The sequence below is a fragment of the Rhinichthys klamathensis genome, unplaced genomic scaffold (genome assembly GCF_029890125.1).
Source record: "Rhinichthys klamathensis goyatoka isolate OS25496 unplaced genomic scaffold, OSU_Roscu_1.1 h1tg000001l_1, whole genome shotgun sequence".
Lineage (NCBI taxonomy): Eukaryota > Metazoa > Chordata > Actinopteri > Cypriniformes > Leuciscidae > Rhinichthys > Rhinichthys klamathensis.
Genome location: NW_026606555.1, coordinates 2,871,706 through 2,892,999, shown reverse-complemented (window position 1 = coordinate 2,892,999; position 21,294 = coordinate 2,871,706). Strand labels below are relative to the sequence as shown.

The 21,294-nt window shown below is 41.2% G+C and overlaps 1 protein-coding gene across 1 annotated transcript in view; it reads right to left on the bottom strand.

The window, feature by feature from the left end:
- The window catches only part of rngtt (RNA guanylyltransferase and 5'-phosphatase), a 135,125-nt gene that overhangs the window by 13,425 nt on the left and 100,406 nt on the right, over positions 1 to 21,294 (bottom strand). Inside the window, exon 13 of the mRNA XM_056247449.1 lies at positions 10,410 to 10,510. Coding sequence (XP_056103424.1) covers positions 10,410 to 10,510 — 101 coding nt within the window. The remainder of the gene's footprint in view (positions 1 to 10,409; positions 10,511 to 21,294) is intronic.

The window sequence follows — 21,294 nt, the reverse complement described above, 5'->3', positions numbered from 1 at the left end:
GTGACTCGGACTTGAACACTGGGACTCGAGACTTGACTCGGACTCGACAGTTGGTGACTCGACTACAATGGTGTGAACTGCTGAAAAGTGCATTTCTCTCTCCCTATTATAATTAAGACCATCAAGCTCAACCATCTGTTGACTGCTCAAGAAAATCATTTAGGAGTATCTGGTCGTCTTATTCACTTGATGATAATGTTTCAGAGGAAATTCTGTGAAATGTATTCATGAAACACTGACATCAACAGCCTGGATGAACTGGATGGCTGTGTGTCAACCGCAATCTGTGAAACTGCCGGATCACAAACGTAAAGTCCTGTTCACACTGACAGTGATTAAATGGTTACCACGGTATCCAACCCTATCGGTCGCCAGATCACACTGCAATATCATTGGTAGTTGCTGTAGTGTGTTACCGCTCATTTGCATAAGGACAAATAAGAGCGTCCTCAATAAAGAAAAGGAGAAAACCTGTTCAAAACATGTACCAAGTTCTTATGAATGTACTCTCTGTATTCAAGTTGGGTTTGTATGGTTTCCTCAAAAAGTAAATAAATAAATAGTTTAAATTTTATGATTTTTTAATGTTTGTGTGAATGTACTCATAGTATAATTCATCTTAGATTTGAATCACTATTTCCTAAAAATGATTTATTTCATTAAGCTTTTGGAATGGCACCCAAGGACATTATATAACCTGTAGAAACCTTGTCATAAACGCATCAAATAATCTAAAATATTAAGAGACTTATTGACCTTGACACACAGTCATGAGGGTCTACAGGTTTCCTCACTATATCTTTGTTTTTTTCTACAGCACATTACTTTTAATAGGAGAACAAATGTTTTTGAAACATAAATAAGCAGTTTTGTTAATATATATTTCTAAGTTATACGGCAAACTACTTAAAGGTGCAGTAAGCGATTTCTGAGAATCATTGTTGAACACGGTTGATATTTGAAATCAACCCAAACAAACACGCCCCTCCCTTCATCCAAAATGCACGAATAAGCAATGCAAGTGTCTCTTTTATCATAGCAGAAGCAAAGCAAAATAATGCTTCGTGAAAAATAAAGCGAAGATGACAAATGAACGACAAGGAAGCACAAAAGAATTAACAGAGTACACAAGAGTATGTACAAGCAAGAGTTCGACTCAAAACCAATATGTTACTCGCGTTAGGAGCAGAAACAACGCAGCCTCTGTTTTCATGCCTTGCCGCTTCAGACTCAACAGCGCTGGAAAGCTTTTCTAATATTAACACAGGTCCTAAAGCTCTTGCCTGATCATAAACTTCTTTTTCCAATGATATTCCTCTGAGCTTTTCTCTTTCGTTATGTCTCTCAGCCCTCTAAAGTCTTTCTTCAAATCTCCCTCTCTCTCCTCCCATAATGAGTGGACAGGACCCCTGCTGTTGATTGGTTCACTCTCTCCCCTCCCATAATGAGTGGACATGCCCCCTACGGCTGATTGGCTCACTCTCTCCCCTCCCATAATGAGTGGACATGCCCCCCTACTGCTGATTGGCTCACTCTCTCCCCTCCCATAATGAGTGGACATACCCACTACTGCTGATTGGCTCAATCTCTCCTCCCATCATGAGCTGACACGCCCACTACAGCCGATTGGCTTACTCTCTCTCCTCCCATAATGAGAGGACACACCCCCCTACATCTGATTGGCTCACTCTCTCTCCTCCCATCATGAGTGGACACGCCCCCTATGGCTGATTGGCTCACTCTTTCCTCCCATGATGAGTGGACACACCCCCTAAAGCTGATTGGCTCTCTCTCTCCTCCCATCATGAGTGGACACGCCCCCTATGGCTGATTGGCTCACTCTTTCCTCCCATGATGAGTGGACACACCCCCTAAAGCTGATTGGCTCTCTCTCTCTCCTCCTATCATGAGTGGACACACCCCCTACTGCTGATTGGCTCACTCTCTCCTCCTATCATGAGCTGACACGCCCCCTACAACTGATTGGCTCACTCTCTCTCCTCCCATGATGAGTGGACACACCCCCTACTGCTGATTGGCTCACTCTCTCCTCCTATCATGAGCTGACACGCCCCCTACAACTGATTGGCTCACTCTCTCTCCTCCCATGATGAGTGGACACACCCCCTACTGCTGATTGGCTCACTCTCTCCTCCTATCATGAGCTGACACGCCCCCTACAACTGATTGGCTCACTCTCTCTCCTCCCATGATGAGTGGACACACCCCCTACTGCTGATTGGCTCACTCTCTCCTCCTATCATGAGCTGACACGCCCCCTTCAACTGATTGGCACACTCTCTCTCCTACCATCATGAGTGGACACACACCCTACTGCTGATTGGCTCACTCTCTCTCCTACCATCATGAGTGGACATGCCCCCTATGGCTGATTGGCTCACTCTCTTTCCTCCCATCATGAGTCGACATGCCCCCTACAACTGATTGGCACACTCTCTCTCCTCCCATCATGAGTGGACACACCCCCTACTGCTGATTGGCTAAAAGTGTGTTGTGGTGTTCGGTCCGATCCACTTTTAACAGCTTTTTAAAAAAATTGCTTACTGCACCTTTAAGGTTGTCTTTTCAATGAATTTAAGGCTTGCAATTAATCCCCCCCTCAATATATCAGTACAGCTGAACCATCCAGATTTTAAAAACAGATGTTAAAAACAGATTTTAATAAATTGGAAAAATGAAGAAGTCTAAATTGCCCAGTCTCTTGCAGAAGGCAAAATGGACAAGTCAGACAAGTACGGTCTGCATGGGATCCTTGTCAGAGAATGGAAAATGGAGGGTAGCCAAGCTGAAAATGGGACGATATTTCACCCTTTAACAAGTCCAGGACTCCAAAGGAGAGTGTTAGAGTGTTGGCATGTTTCAACTTCAGTCGTGTGACAGAAAAGTCCTGGTGTCTTGTCATAGAAAGCCTTTGGAAAAACTTGAAAACACCAAATCGCTCAATACTAAAAGTTTGAATGGTTGTGAACAAAATCATCTCTGCTCGGTCAATGACATATGGAAAATATAATATCTTCTGATGGTTTGTAATGCGTGGCTCTAGCAGTCTTGCAGAATGATCTCTTCACAAACTCTCCCTCTCTCCAATGAAACTGAACTGGAAACTCAGCTATTTTACAGTAGAATTACAAGGTCAGTGGAGATGTCACAGCTGTAGTTCACTTGGGTACAGCATCAACTCAAAAGACTCAAAGTCCAGCTCCTTCTTACACTACAGTCTGTAAATTCAACAGGAGAAGGTTTGAGTTTACTTTACCCTTTCAGGTTTTGAGGCAACAAAGGCTTTTTAAACGCTACTAGATCATTGAGACATGTTCTGAAAGAATTCTTTCTGCTGCTTTTAACACATGAAGCGTGTTTGAAGATGCAGCTCGACTAATGAAATGTTTATCTGTTTTCACAGCGCACAAATTCATTTCCTTAAAAATTGTACCAAATGAATCCAAGGTGCTCTCATTACCGCTCTCCAGCATTCAGTGCCGTCTATGCAGAGAGTCAGGGGTTCTTGTATTATTTTACCCATCTCATTTCAAAGCTCTCGGCAAATACAGAGGGCATGGTGAGAGGGAAAAACACTCACAGATAAAGAGGGAGAGAGATCTGTGTGTGTGGGAGGAGAGTGGAGATGTCATCTTTCTCAGTTTCCTGGCAGGGAAGTAACCCCGCTAATAACCTGAGCGCTCGCTGGCACATCTGCTGTGGGAAAGACAGGACTCTGCGATGCTTCCTTGACACACACTGCCCTTTGGCTTTCACAAAATATATATTTAACAAACGCTGAACAAAAAGGAAAGACAAAAAAAAAAAAAAAACCTTGGGAAAAACTTAAACATGTTAATCAAAGCTTAGAGCAAATTATCCACTGGGTAAAATCCTAATGATGATGTAGAAACGTTTAGACGCGCAGTTATTTGGTCATCAGAATCAAGTTGAAATTGGGCTTTCTCTTTCGAGTTAAGTCTTTCTTTTAAAGCAAGGGGGAGCGGTTGTTGGATTATTGTGATATTATTTATATGCAGGCGCCCAAGCATTGTTTACAGGTGCTGGACTCTGTTTATCACGGAGCATTAAGGTTTATTACTAATTCAAAAGCCATTACCATTATTGTTGACAGTAGTCTCGGGTTGGATGGCCTGCGTTGTCATCCCGTAGACTTAAGCACTGGTACATATTTATTTATGAAATGACTCTGGGTTTGCTTCCCTCTTATTCACAGCAGTAAACCATTCAAAGAGGTGTAAAGAACTCTTGTTTTTATAAATATCCTGAAAGTCCACACACACATATAGGTGAAAGGGTGTTTAGTTATGCTGCTCCGTGCTTTAAAGAGTTGCTCTCTCTAAATTCACTTATGGATATTTGAAATGATTTGGTTTTGGATTTACCTGATTTTAATAGTTTTGAGTGATATGTGTACATGTTGTATATGTAAAATAATTTGTTTTATGTTTAAATATTTGTTTATGAAGTCGTGGCCAGGACCCTCATGTAAAAGAGATTTAAAATCTCAAGACTTTTATTTCCTGGTTAAATAAAAATAAGGAAATAATTACCAGTGGCTATTCAGTTCACTTCAGTGACTCTTATCATCATTATTACTATTTTGATCACACTTTAGATTAGGGTCCAATTGTCACTATTAACTAACTATTAACTGACCTTTGCCTCAAACTCGTAATTACTGCTTATTAATAGTTAGTAAGGTAGTTGTTAAGTTTAGGTATTGGGTGGATTACGGGATGTAGAATATGGTCATGCATAATAAGGCATTAATATGTGCTTTATAAGTATTAATATCCTAGTAATATGCATGCTAATAAGCAACTAGTTAATAGTGAGAATTGGACTCTAAACTAAAGTATTACCATTATTTTTATTTGATAACAGCATATCTATTTGTTTGTGAGTTTAAAACGCTTTTGCAAGCAGCCTTATGAATCCATCTTTGCCCCAAGAGTCGAGCCTCCATTCATGCGTCCTGTCTGATCTATTTTTAAGGTTTGCTCTACGTATACATGCGTCAGACGAACGTCTTTCTCCATAGCTTCTTGCTATTTTCTTTTTTTTTTGAGCTTATAAAAATGGCTTGTCTTTTAATAAAGCGCAGGGCATCCGTGTCAGTCTTTACGCCAATAGACCAATGAGAAGAGTGTGGGTGCGGGACACCGAGTATACAGTAACAACTGTGCATTTGCCTCAGGGTTTAGACACAGAAACAGCATTTTAAGTTCTAGCCTCCTTTCCAGATGGTTAATGTGAAATAAAAGAAAGCTTAACATTCTTTTTAAATGAAAGCTATATCCTTGAATACACCGATGCAGATCTTAAGGCATCGACAAAAGTGTCATTCCTGGTGCAGAATCTGGCACTGGACGGGTGAACTCTTAACCTCATACTGCAAGAGCATGATGGAAAGCACACAGAGCATGCTTTTGCATTATACTGCATACATTTTTTATTTTTGTTTCTATTTAAACATTTGGCAAAGTAACACAGCAAATGCCCGCTGAGGTTCTCTGCGTTCTTCCCCATTCTGCTGTGCAGGACAGTATTTACAGTACATGTTGCTTAGTGTAAAAACTTGCAGTTTGCATTTAGATTCTGGATTTAGTGTCCTATTCGCAGCATTAATTATCTGTAAGATTATAAATAAACATTTTCTTTATAAATATAAAATTCTGTTACACACTAGACAAATTACCATCAATAAGCTTCCAAAAATGTATTTCAAAGACACTGCCTCAATACATTAAACAAAATAAAGCTTCTTTAAAACAGGCTTCTATGGGCAAGAAAAAGCTTATCATAAAAATATTTTATTGTGCTGTGGTTTATGGTGTTTTGGGAGAGACAAGGGAGGCATGAGAGAAATTGCAAGTGGGGATTTTGAACCATGAAATGATGCCATGAAAATTGATTGTGTTTGACGGAAATGAATATTGTTTCTCTAACATTCTGGAAATCGTTTTGTTGTTTACGGTTTTCGTTCCTTGAACTGTTCCGAATTTACCTGCAGCAATGTCTTATTAGTAATACACCATAATAATATCTTAATTACGGACAGATGGTGATGACAAGCCTGGTTTCTAAAACATGTCCCGAGACCCCGGCGATCTGTTCCACTGCACTGCTTAGCAAGAACACATCCAGCGTGTACCTTCCTCAAGGCACAACATAACACACAAGGATTGTCCAATTCCAGTACCAAAACGCAAACAAGCATTACAATATTTGAATTAACCTCATGAAAACAAGTTCTAGTCAAGTAAAAAAAAAAAAATATTACATTTCCACCCACTGCATTGCACCCAGATCTCTTACTTTGAGTTTGCTTGTAACACTCATTGTTGATGATTATAAGATTCCCATTATTGCAATAAAAATGTTGTGCCCCTATTATGGTTTTTACCTTTCATGCAGTGTGTAATAGAGCTGTTTGTGAATGTAAACGGTCTGCAAGTTGTAAAGTCGAAAGTGCACGATTAATAAAGTTATTGTCTACCAAAAGAAAGAATGGACTCTGAACCGCCAATACGAGTCGTCAGGAATGTCAGTGTCATTTCCGTGACCTGCATACGTAACGCGGTAACACATTAGCATAATGCTCGCCTATGGTCTTCCTTGGCTGCCCGCTAACAGCGTCTGCTTCGACTCTCAAACACCCCAGCTGGTTCATGTGTGTTCATGTCGAGAAGTTTTCATGTCGTGTTTTCTGCTCTGAAAAAGCCAATTCTCTTTGTAAACACTTCTAAAGGATGAGGATGTGAAGAGTCTGTGGTTGAAATGACCACAGCAATACAACAGCAGGATAACCTTCTGACGACTGCTTCTCAAATCTCTGTGAGGATCTAAATGAGATCTCTAATGAGCAGAGTAGACCAATCACAACAGACTGAGCCCTCTGACCAATAAGAGCAGCGTAGACAAATCAAATCAGACTGAACCATCTGACCAATCAGAGCAGAGTAGACCAATCACAACAGACTGAGCCATCAGACCAATCAGAGCAGAGTAGACCAATCACAACAGACTGGATCATCTGACCAATCAGAGCAGAGTAGACCAATCACAACAGACTGAGCCATCAGACCAATCAGAGCAGAGTAGACCAATCACAACAGACTGGATCATCTGACCAATCAGAGCAGAGTAGACCAATCACAACAGACTGGGTCATCTGACCAATCAGAGCAGAGTAGACCAATCACAACAGACTGGATCATCTGACCAATCAGAGCAGAGTAGACCAATCACAACAGACTGGGTCATCTGACCAATCAGAGCAGAGTAGACCAATCACAACAGACTGAGCCATCTGACCAATCAGAGCAGAGTAGACCAATCACAACAGACTGAGCCATCTGACCAATCAGAGAAGAGTAGACCAATCACAACAGACTGAGCCATCTGACCAATCAGAGCAGAGTAGACCAATCACAACAGACTGAGCCATCTGACCAATCAGAGCAGAGTAGACCAATCACAAAAGACTGGATCATCTGACCAATCAGAGCAGAGTAGACCAATCACAACAGACTGGGTCATCTGACCAATCAGAGCAGAGTAGACCAATCACAACAGACGGGGTCATCTGACCAATCAGAGCAGAGTAGACCAATCACAACAGACTGAGCCATCTGACCAATCAGAGAAGAGTTAGAAGGAACGCGTTACTGTAATCCAATTACTTTTTTCAAGTAACGAGTAAAGTAAGGGATTACAATTGCAAAAACAGTAATTAGATTACTGTTACTTCCCCGTAAGCAGGCTGCGTTACTGCGGTAGTTAACCGTCATTTTGTTTCGTGAGACTGGCTCGTGCCATGAGTCGTGCGTGAGTGACAATGATGTATGAGCGCCGCGACGTCAGTGGTATACACCGAAATGTGTAGTGTTGAACAAGAGACAACGTGGAGCGCAGGAGAGAGACACGCATTTGATTGGTCTCACACGCCACACCCCCGATTTCTCACGCTGAAGTGTCAACCCGGTCGGTCAAATGCCTGAAAGATGAGTTTATCTATAGATCTACCTGTTGAGCCACTCGTGATCGACTAGTTATACCGCAAATTAGTTCAAATCTCCCGGAATCTAGAGCGAGCGTGCACGCGAGACAGAGACCGCGTAGCGCACCCGCAGAGAGGGAGAGCGAGCGAGAGACCTTGCGTGTGCAGAGAGCATCCTGATCTAGAAACAGGACCCCCGTTGGAGAATGTCAAAATTCCACCTCAAATCTGAGCAAGCACCCGCAAGCCGGCACAGGAATGTGAAACTTACTGAAAAAAACCCTGAACCCCCAACTGACATGACATGGCTGTTTTGGTAAACTCATTTTTACTCCTCTCTGCACTTTACTGTTAAAAGACGTAAGTGTTAATAATTTGGAATACAGTCAGGAGAGACTTTCATTTTAATTATTTTATTGCTGTATTTTATTTAAATCTATTCGAATGAAGGATTTTACAAAAAAAATATTTATTTTATATGCTGGAATATGCAGAAATATAAGTTAACAGAAGAAGGACTTTCTTTATTTCATTAAAATATGGTGGAATGTGCAGAAAATAGGTTTAAATGTTCATCAAAAGTCTTTCATCAAAATTGTTGCTTGATACAATGTGCATAAAGTTAAAATATTGAAACTAATAAAACAAGTTAAAAAAAGAGTGTTTCATTTGATTGCATTTTAGATGATGGAATATGCAGAAAGAATAGAATTAGGCTGAAAGGTCTATTGCTTTATAGCGTATTCAGGTTGGGCATCATGTTTTTGAAAAGTAACTTAGTAAAGTAACTAGTAAAGTAACTAATTACTTTTGAAAATAAGTAATCAGTAAAGTAACTGGAATACTTTCTTGGAGAAGTAATCAGTAATCAGTAACTAATTACTATATCCACGTAACTTGACCAACACTGATCACAACAGACTGAGCCATCTGACCAATCAGAGCAGAGTAGACCAATCACAACAGACTAGGCCATCTGACCAATCAGAGCAGAGTAGACCAATCACAACAGACTGGGCCATCTGACCAATCAGAGCAGAGTAGACCAATCACAACAGACTGAGCCATCTGACCAATCAGACCAGAGTCGACCAATCACAACAGACTGGGCCATCTGACCAATCAGAGCAGAGTAGACCAATCACAACAGACTGGGTCATCTGACCAATCAGAGCAGAGTCGACCAATCACAACAGACTGGATCATCTGACCAATCAGAGCAGAGTAGACTAATCACAACAGACTGGGCCATCTGACCAATCAGAGCAGAGTAGACCAATCACAACAGACTGGGCCATCTGACCAATCAGAGCAGAGTAGACCAATCACAACAGACTGGGCCATCTGACCAATCAGAGCAGAGTAGACCAATCACAACAGACTGGATCATCTGACCAATAAGAGCAGAGTAGACCAATCACAACAGACTGGGCCATCTGACCAATCAGAGCAGAGTAGACCAATCACAACAGACTGGATCATCTGACCAATCAGAGCAGAGTAGACCAATCACAACAGACTGAGCCATCTGACCAATCAGAGCAGAGTAGACCAATCACAACAGACTGAGCCATCTGACCAATCAGAGCAGAGTAGGCTCACGGAAAGAAGGGGTTTAGAGAGACTGATTCATCCATTGAGTTGTTTGAGAGTCATTGAAAAAGTGTTGTAAGAGACTCCAAAACAAAATTAGGAACCTTTAAAATGGTATTATAGGGGCACTTCAAAATCAGCATAAATTAAAGGTTCTAAATCTAAATCTAAATATATTGTTATTTTAAATTTACAGTGTCGTGCATTTGTGGGTATTAGAAAAACATGCTCAATTCTCCTTATAAAAAACTCATTCTAATGCAAAATTTGTTGTTTTTTCTTTAGATTTGTGGAGTGAAATATAAGCTTCTTCACAGGATTTACACACGAAGAAACAAAAACAGTGTCTTTGTTTGTGCAGAAGGGTCAGCGCTCTCCCTCTGGATCGCCTGCATTGGAAAGATAAGCTCATTTGAGGACAGTAATGCCTGCGGTCTGGACAGATGGACAAGAGGAACGCTAGAGAACTCACACTCTATGAGAGAAATGTCAAGCCGCACATAATCAAAGTCACCAGTCTGTTCAGGAACGGGCCTCACAAATCACATTTTGGTGCATATTATGATCATAAAAGCGGCGACTTGAAAACTTTTTTTCGACTTGTGTGTGACTTTCATAATCGCTCGACACATCATCGAGACGGCACACATGAGGAATCCTCCAGAAACACGCGCGTGGCCTGGATGTGTCTGTCTCCGTGCGAGTTGTGGGAAGTTTGTACGGATGCGTTGGGATGTTTGGCATTGATTGGCGCGTAGTGAATGCAGTTGCCATGGCGACGGTGACTCACCCCTCGCCGCCGACTTTGGTGATCTTCAGTCTGAAATCGACAGAGTTGTGGCTGGGCGGCTTCCACTTCAGGATGTCATCACATCTGCCCGGCTTATATTTCTGCAGGGAAAACCACAGGCACAGACCAACTCACTTTAGGACACAAACCAAACAATGCAGTGGGGACAAAAACAGCACTCCTTTATGATCTAGAAAGAAAATTAATGTTACATATTATCAACAGCAGCGCATCACAAATTCCCTCCTGAAGAACAAAACAGACACATATTGTGACTTCATAACCAACATTTGTATCGGGTGAAACGGCCTCGGTTCAGTGTTCCCCTTCAGCTCGCGCTTCACTTGTCTCTTTACTGATTTTTATCAAGTAAATGTAAGAATTACTTTGATATTGTTAGTGATATTTCAATGTGAACACTTACTGGACTGAAGAAACTTATCATCCATGCATCATTTTTCAAAACAATTCTGATCAAATGTGATCCATCAGTGTTATGAGGAACGTTTATTTGTTCATCTCTCAGTCATCATTGTATTGCACTGCATTATGTTTCTCCCTCTCACAAAAAAGCAAAGAAAGACAAAACAACAGCACTTTGATCATAAACCATCTTACTAAGACATGTTATTGGCAGATACTTACATGTATATTATATAAATCTGCTATATTGTTATACAGATCTCGCAGATTTAGATGACAAGCATCAGAATATCATCTTTGCTCAGTTTTGGCCTCTGAATAAAACTTGTTTCGTCTCCTCCATATCCTACTGTACGAGCCATAAAAGCCTGATGTATCAACCATGATACGCAACAAAACACATATGCAAACTTGTCTACAGGTTCAATAAATTGTTCATTCCACTTGACTTGTTTAATTTTCTCACTATGATTTCATGTCAGGCATTAAAGGGTTAATGCAGATCTTCAACCAGACATTTCCGTTTAGTTTCATTTGGTGTGAAAAGGTCATTAAACCCACAAATCTAATGTAGGTAGCGGCACATGCATCTTTATATGTACATTATGTAGAATGTAATGCAGCGATGTGAAAAACACAGTTAGCTTTTTTTTTTTTCATAAATTTGTTTCACCCGGAAATGAAAATTCAGTTTTTCCCCCTCATGCCGTTCAAATGCTAACACAAATGAAGATATTTTTAACGAAACCTTAGATATTCAAGTCCCTCCATTGAAAGTCCATTTGTAACAACACGAGGGCGAGGGTGTTTGGGTGAACTACCTCTTTAAGAGATTCTGAAGAATGCCTCAGTTTTGTAACAGAGACAGTTATGTTATGGTGAGATATTCAATCATTTACACTGTTTATTGAGCATGTTCACTGCTCTGCTACAGTATTTTCTCTAGATTGGAGTTGTCTGGTGTAAGTGCGCTACACAAGTGTACAGAGGGTTAGTGCATCAGACATTGGACGTGATGTAAATGAGATGTGACGGGGTTAATAGAGCTCTAATCGCAGTAAAGCAGCAGTTCTGTCATGAGAAAGACTTGCTATCTGTACACTGGGCATGAGAATCTGCAACCAACATGTGAACGTGACAACCATCGCAAACACACACACACATATGCTGTCTATCAGTATAAATGGCTCTGTAAAGGAAAATTAAACCCTAATATAACTGCCTCAAAACACCAGCATTAGATCGTGGGGCTTTATATGACTTTATGGCTATGAATTAAGTGTTTTTGTGAACTCATTGAAAACAACAATTATTGAGATTATGCTTTTCTTTTAAGAAAGAGGCTAAATCATAACAAGACAACACGTCTTCCTAATATATAGTCATTGCTAGCTGTACTCAAAACAACTCTTGAGCTGTAGGTTTGAATCAGTCGACTGAACGCGCTATAAAAAAAACTGAATTCCGTCCAGTTATTATCTTTTTACTATACATTTAAAGCATTTATATTTCAGTGTCTTAAGCTAATGTTTTGTCTTTCAGCTACTCAATAATCCTGTACGTTCTGTCATTACAAACCCTTGAGATCAAACTCAAATAAATAGCTTTCCATTCACAAGGACCAGGCATCAGGAAGAGCTGGCTTTAATCCGGCCACCAGAACGCATTCACGTTTACATTTACATTTAAATTACAGTCCTTCATTTAGCAGATGCTATCTATCCAAAGACACGTACAGTGAGGTAAAGCTGCAAACACAAGAACTAAACAAGTTTTCCACTCACACTTCATATCAGGTGTCTTTAACTTTTCTGTACATTCATCAAAAACGTATCGTGCTCATATTGTATTGCGAAACACTTGTGCTGCTATTGAGGTGTGACACGAGTAAGCTTAGGCACAGGTTTGTTGGTATGGCTTGGTTTAAGTTTAAGTTTAAGTTTATGTTTAACTACATGTACTTACTATAGGGTTAGGGTAGAATTAGGGTTTGGTTGAGGTTTAGTTGCATGTAATTATGAATAATCTACTGTTATTACTATGGTAAGTACATGTAACAAGGACACTGTAAAATAAAGTGTTACCAGGGAAGGTCAATAGTGTAATTACAGATGTAATTCGCCTTTGGCTAAGCCACACCCTAGAATGTAGATTGACCAATCACAGCGCAGCCAAGAACGAGCTCCCACAGAGGTCCGACACTTTTTCACAGCGCTCCATTGACTTTAACCATAGACAGTAAAAGAAATGGACAGAGCCATCTCATTGGAACTCAGTTGAGACAGTTGAAGCCCACTTTTAGCGATTTTTGAGCACTTCCGTTCCTGACGCGCAGACTCAGACCGACTCAAACTAAGCTTGATGACGTGAGCAACCTGTCTGACAGACGTTACTCTTCTAGTAGCTGTGCGTGAAAACTGCCAACGTTAATCTTGCAGAGACGGGGAACTTGAGCAAAGAGTTCTTTGGCGTGAGTGAGCAGGAGTAAGTATTCTGTTGCTTTTATGGACTCATTATCTATGGGCTTCTCCCTTGACGGGACGTCCCCCGATTGCCTGCGAGCTTCTCCTCCTGTCTGTACGGTCATTTCTGTACAGCGCGACAGAGAGTCGAGTGGTTATGACGCAATCGTTAGCCTATTTTTACTAAATCTGTTTCTACGGGGCCATAGTGTAACATAGAAGGTAATGGAGCCCTTTATACATTGTCGTGTTTCTTTAGAAATAAATAATGGACAAATGGAGTCTTTAAACGCCTCAGATTTAAAGTTATTCGCTGTCAAAGTGACGCAAAAATGAATGGGAGTCAATGGAAATGCTAACGCAAGTGAAGTTCTGCTACAACATGGCGGCACCCGGCCGGCTTCAACTTCCGGTCGATGGATTACCCCCTTGACTTTAACACAGGCGTCTCATATTTTTGGTCTCGGCCGGCTATAGACCAATTTCCAGCCGACGTCACAGTTACGTCACGGCGCTAGCTGGTGGAAGAACAGAGGGAAAACTGGAGGCAGCAAATACAAACCAGCACAGATTCGGCTACAAAATAAGGATCTTAAATTATTCTTCTTATTATTAAATGTCATCTTGTTGTGTTGTTGGGTGCAAGAATCAATGAAAAATTAATATGCTTTATCTGCAATTTTTTATTTCTAGAAAATATTCACCTCATTAAAATTGCACCGTAATGTCACTCTTTACATTGTCGTCTTCTGGGCGCTGGAGGCAGAACTGCAGATCGTACCACACAAGTCTTGCACATCACCATTCAGCACATAGTTATAGGCATCTAAAGATTTATATGCCCTCCGTTTCTCTATCAGGTAGGTGTAGAAGTCAGGCCACTCAACCGGAGGTAGCATTAACGTTAATCCTGTCAGATCCTCAATGAGTGTACGGGTCGGCCAATCTGGTTCCGTCCGTTAAAATTAACTTTTGCAAATAACAATCGCGGTCCTGGACACTGAGTGACATTTGCAGATCAAGATAAAATCGGATTTCCTCCAGTCATTGTTAAAAACAAGCTAACAAAACTTGCAGACTTTACGTTAGTGAAGCGGCCAGAGGGATCGTTCTGCCTCCACCTAAGCTCCGCCCACAAAAAAACGTCACCATGTTTACCAACTGAAAATTGGTCTATTACCGTCGTAGTTTTATCAAAAATATGGTTAAACGTTGTGCCTGGGGCATTTGTAACACAGATACGCGTTTCCCAGAGGTTGGAGGGGGGTGTCCATTTTTTTCCCTTCCCAAAACCGAAGTCAAATCCTGACAAGTGTCGTCTAGCACACGCTGCTAATAAATACAGCGTTATACTCGCGTAGTCCGTTTGCTTTGTAATAACGATTATAAAAGTGAATAGAGACCTCCAGCTTTGCATGAACAGTGTTGCTCCGTGATATTGTGAGTCCCAGCCTCCGTCTCCATTAGTAGGATATGCCGTGGGTCATTTGTTGACTGTGACCGGTGTGCTTTTGCCTCTGTTTGGATGCCTTGTTGTTCCTTGCGTTTCACCTGTATGTCGTGAATATAGCCTTCAAACGTATATTGCAGCCCCTTTTGCCTACTTCTATCGGACACTTTATTTGCTGCTTTATAAAAGTTTGATCAAATTTTAGCAGGAAGAGCTGTCACAGCATAAGCCATGTTGATACCAGAGCCCAGATGAAGTTTGTTTGTCGGACGTAGCAACAGTAACTAAGGGGGGCGGGGCTTAGCCAAAGGCGAATTACAGAAATTATTTACAGCTGTAATTACATGCAAGTATTTTTTTTTTTTTTTTAATGCAAGTACAATGTAAAACCATGTATGTGCATGTATATTTGGCATGTGACTTTGAGAACATTCATTATACATTCATGTCGACGTTCTGGACGTGATGAATCAAATCTGGAGAAGCCGAAGAGTGGGAAGACAGAAATGAGGCGTTGTAACAGATGCGCTGCCAGGGAACACGCTTCGAGCCAGCAGGACCGCTACATGTGAAAGGCTCAGCGAAAGATTGGGGATGAAAGTACAGTTGTTACGGGTCAGAGTATCTAAACCACCTTCTCACTTTCCCACTGCAATAATCAAAGCTGTTTCCCAGCGGCGACACTAATGATGAAGAGAGGATACAAACACCAGTTCATGACCTGTGAGAGCATCGGCTCAGGACAATAAAACCACATCGCCAACCAGCAACTTCTTGTAATAACAGCAAACATGCGAGCATTACATTTCTAATCAGACAGAAAACAACTTTATAAAATGGATAATTCTGATAAATACAGAATTCCAGACACAAAAAAAAAAATACAATTTAGTAACTTAAAGAGTGACTACGTTTTTGTTTTTTTTGTTTTTTGAGGATTTAAGAGCACAAGTTTTGTTAAAACAACTGTAAAGCGGTTTATATCATAATTTGTGTGTGTGTTATTTTAGGTACAAAAATACACAAAAATTATGTAAACACTCATATTGTTTGTCTTGGGCATACATTAATGCAACTGAGTATTTTAACGCTTACTGATTGGCCTCAATAACTTCTACTGTAAGTGTCTCATTGAAAATCAGAAATTCCTTTCTTTCTTTTTGTTTTTTAGAGGGACAAGCAGGACATTTTTCCTTTTGTGATAATCAACATGGTCACAAATGTCAATAGAGTTAACTTGTACTGATCCCAGAACATTAATTTAACCAGCTTTCTATTGCTTTGGCTCCAGGCCAGCAGAGGGTGCTACTGACTTATCTGACATTATAGCCTTGACTTAATTCAACTGTTGTCATTGTATGACAGTCAACCAATGTTTGCGGATACCATAGAAATGAATGAGAGACGTTGTGAACTGACTCCAACCTGTCGCAAAACTCTTTGGGCCCTATTTTAACGATCTGAAACGCAAGTGTCAAAGCGCAAAGCGCAAGAAACTTTGTGGGCGGATCTCGGCGCTGTTGCTATTTTCCCGGCGAGATAAATGCCTCTTGCGCCTGGCGCAAATCTAAAAGGGGTTGTCTGAAGTAGCTTCATTATTCATAGGTGTGGTTTGGGCGTAACGTGAAATAAACCAATCAGAGCGTCATCTCACATTCCCTTTAAGAGCAGGTGCGCTTGTTCTAAAGCGGATTCCTATTATAACGGCGGATTTGCCAGGCGCGTGCCAGGAGCGGTTCACAGCCGAGGAGAGCAACGTTCTCGTCAGGGCCGTAAAACACAGAGAAGTGACATTGGGGATGGAGAAACCCACCCAAATTAACTTCTGTTAAACAGGCGTATGATAATTTGGGTAAATGTGTAAGCTACATGTATGCTTTTATAATAAATTGTCTATCTATCTATCTATCTATCTATCTATCTATCTATCTATCTATCTATCTATCTATCTATCTATCTATCTATCTAGCTATCTATCTATCGTAATAATGTATGATTTGCAAAAATGAAAACTGCTGCTTAGATGAGAGAATCAAAGTGTATGCGCGTTGTGCACACGCTACATTGATTATGGCTAAGCATGCGCGCTTAAAATAGCATTATGAACAACGCGCAACGCGCCACTGACTTTAGACTAGGTTTTTTCTGGTCAGTGGCGCAATTGTCTTATAGAACAGCAAAATAGCATGAGGGAAAGTTTGCGCCGGAACACGCCTCCTCTTTGCGCTGAACCGCCCCGGGGAGCGCAAGTGTATTTCTTAGTTAACCGACGTGTGTCTGTGGAGGAAAAAGCCCGCTTTGCGCGGGTGCAAAATAGGAATGATACATGCGTCAGTGTACTAAGTCATTTGCGCCGAGTGCAAGATAGGGCCCTTTGTGTCTTCTCTTAATAAAAAAGCAATTTTTGTTGTAAATTCCAAAGAAAGATTAATCAAAAATGACTGTTTAATGACAAGCATGTTGAAGATAGACTGTCGATTCATTAAATGATAAGCTCTTTCCTCACATAATCAGTTTATTCAGTGCTGAAGCCGGCGCAAAATGAACCTTTGGTCTAATAAAACATTGGTACCTAGTCAACCGTTCTCTGTGATTTGTTTTCATGATAATCGAATGTAAAGAGTTTAATTTCTAAAAACTGTTTAGCGTATAACGCTAGTAATGGGGGCATTTAATAATTAAAAAGAAATCGCTAGTTAATACCACTAACAAGGCTCAAAATAGCCCCACACACGAACACAGTAACATAATGAGGGTCCCTACATGCAAAACGAAGCATTGAGAACTTTGTAAGTGTACAGACCGTTTAATAAGAAGATATTTTATGAAGACAGTCCACTTCGTGTATACAGAAAGGAGCCATCTTTGGAAAACAGTCTCGACTAATCAAACCACGAACGACGTGCTAAGTGAGCTGAACTGAATGAAGTTCAGTGAACTTCTGAACTGTATGAATGGCGTTCGTGGTTTGACTAGTCGAGACTGTTTTCCAGTCACATATTTAGTATGTGTTTTGTGGCCTTATTTCAGAAACTTTCATTTTTAATTTTATCAATAAACATGCATAAACAATATTCTCTCAAAAATACAAACATGTACATACATATTGCTCACATATTATGTTAGCCCTGTTTGTGCTAAATAGAGTGTAATTTCACCTGTGCCATTAATATGTTTATAAGCAACTGAAAAAAGCACAAATGTCAGGGCATGTCAAAACATCTCAAGGACCCCGAAAACACCTTGGTCCCCAGAGGGTTAAATGTGAAAGTAAGAAATTGGTCGATGGAAAGAACTTAACAATTAGAGTGACATGTTTGCTAACTAAATAATCCAATTAAAAGCCATTTGTGTGGTGTGGCTTTTGTGGTCATGGTTCTAGTAAGTGCTAGTCTAATATGCATTCACGCTGAAAAACAAGAATGTGCGCCTTATCATCAAATTCACATGATCAACCTCTCCCTCCATTTTGCTTGGGAACTAATGTGGTCGGAACCAAAGTTTACTTATCGGACCAAAGTTTCCTCTCAAGCGGAGCACTTCTACATTCTGATTGGTTGCCGCCGAACCGCGTCATAGCTCATTATCATAAAGTTGACCTGACTTCAACTCTCCATACCGCTCTCACCGTCCAAGACGCGCTGCGCCGGCGGTGTGAACGCACAGTTAGAGTGTGAGGCTCGTCGCCTTTCATTGTTCATTGCACTCGTTCCTGTTGCGTGCTCTCAAACTGACAACCCGCGTGAGCATCGAGTCTGAGGAGGGGTGGGCAACCCTCTCCAATATTTTGAATTTGGACTGCAGTACCCATTTCAACCGTTAGCATAGTCAATCTTACATACTGTACCTTTAAGACCTGTTATGCATTATATACACTTTCGTCATCGTAAGTGTCATGTACTTGGGTAACAATCCCCATCATCACTCCAGAAGAACTGCTTAGTGCAGAAAGCACATTTAACCTATACAATTATACATATGGAATTACAAAACGCTGACAAAATATGGCGAAATAGTGCCCATAAGTGACTTAAGGTACCTAATGAGCAGGCCTGCTTCTTGGCAGGGCAGTTCCCTCGCAAAAGTCACCAAAACATGCAAGCAGTTGGTCAGTTGTCCACCATGGCATGGACATATACTAACTCTTGAGGCAAAATGTGACACTCAAACTCAAATGCTGCCAAAATAGTAGGCCCGTTTACAATGTGAAAAACGGATCCGGCCGCAGTTTCACTCGTAGGTTGCCCGGATCCCACTGTAGGCCGCATGTATTTCACCAAACAGATCTTGCAGGCGATAGCCAATAAAAAAGAAAATAATAAGGAAAACCATTTACTCTCTCCTCACTTAATGGCTCAAAGGGACAAACACAAACTGTTAAGGAGCAGGTTAAGGACTTACGGTAAGGGAGTTTAATTTAACAGAGACTTCCCAGTCCATTCCACTCTCACTAATGCCTTGACTGACAGCTGTCTGCCAGTTAGTCAGAGCTGAAACAGGCATAGACGTAACATGCCCAGCCTGACCACAGGTGTTGCTGAAGCTATAATGCCTCTAAGACTTCACAGCGTGATGTATTATACTGAGACAAGCTTGACTGGCAGCACCAGAGCTGTTGTGCGTCAAACACACTGCGCTGTGACAGTCGTGAGAGAAGCCGACATGCTGTTGGTCTGACTGAAACAGATATACTAGATCGTTTGCAAAATACCTGCTTTTCACGATTGAGTGTAAACCCAGCTTTGTGACATCAGTAATGGAGGTGTCACATATTATCTGTCAACTGCTGAGTACAGAAGTAAAGGAATCGCCTTTGTGCTTCAGGGAAGACAGAGCTGACTGCACGTTTCTTTTAAACACCCCTGAAGCCAAAGATAATGTGTAGGTGAAAACTTCTTGCGTTTGAAATGAAAACGAAGGAAACAGTGGTATTGGAGCTCAATGGGGAAGTGTAAATACGGGCCTTTAACTGAAAGACTGTGGATTATGCCATATTAGATTTTCCATGGCAAACCAGTGTTTCAGTTCCTCTATTTAGAGTACATCTGAGATTCAGAGTACGAGTAACAGTAGGTACTTTTTTTCACAAGGACATGACGTGATGAAATGACTGTGCTGGGGTCAGAGAACTTCTGAATAAAACCTGTTGTTTAAGTTGTGCGCAGCCTAGTCCTGCAGAGGGAAACAACGGAGATCGTTGTTGCCCCCGCCCCTTCCTCCTCAGACTCGACGCTCAAGCGGGTTGCCAGTTTGAGGACACACAACAGGAACAAGAGCAATTGTAAATGAAAGCCGAGGAGACTTTCACGCTATAAGTTGATGAGTTGATTTATTCGCGTTTGTCCTCGTTCATAGAGATTTTTAGATGGACACCGAGGCTTTTTAGGTTGGGTAGAATCTGCAATCTCTGACCCAGTTTGTTTCCAAGGCTGCAATACGCTGTGTTTCCGCCAACTGGCAACCCGGGGAGTGGAAACACTATTGGGTGAACAGGAAGTGGGCGGAGTCACACAGACCAAAACAAAAACAGACATCCTGACACTAAACGCACATAGTAGTAGTAGTAGCACAATAGTTTGCAATCACTTTCACAGACTTTTCCCTGCTGGCCTAACTCAACTCGAGCAGCTTTAGCCACTTTCAAGAATCGGCTAAAGATGCATCTTTTTTGTACTCAATTGACCCGTTAATATTAACACTTACTATTCTATTCTATCTAATAAAAATAAAAAAGTGCTATGTGTACTGTGCTGGACTAACTGGGACTTGTTCCAGCATTTGTATATTGTTAGGGCTGTCAGTTAAACGCGTTATTAACGGCGTTAACACAAACCCATATTAACGGCGTTAATTTTTTTTATAGCGCGATTAATGGTCTTTTTGGCCTAGCAAACTTTGTAGTTTTTTTCACATGCTTTTGCAACAGGACGCGGCGCTGCGCTATGAAACCCATTCATTTCAATGGCTTGCGCCGCGCGAGGACGTTTTGTTGCTTCGTCGACCAAAGCGCAAGCGGACCTAGCTAGACCGGAAACAAAACAACAAGCACGCCGCACACACTTGTTTGGGATTGCGCGCCGGCCAAATAGTTGGTTAACGTTACGTTTTGAGTGGATGACGAGCGCGAGACGCCGAAATGGATCCCAATAAGATTCTGAATGGAAAGTTTACTTTTAAAAAGTTGCCAAATGGTCCCATTGACAAGACCAAAGTGACCTGTGTGTTTTGTCGTAGTGAACTGAGCTATCATCATCGCAGCACGTCCAGTCTGAAATACCACTTGATGATGGCCAAGCACACACACACACACACACACACACACACACACACACACACACACACACACACACACACACACACACACACACACACACACACACACACACACACACACACACACACAGCTGATGCAAATTCTCCGCCCCCTCGTCAATATCAGGACCTCGTCAGTATTTCTCTCACCCTTTTATTGATGGACAGTGTTACATTGTGTGAGAGATTATTTGCTCCAAGTGAGAATGTTAGTGTGAAATTGAACAGTATTGTCATT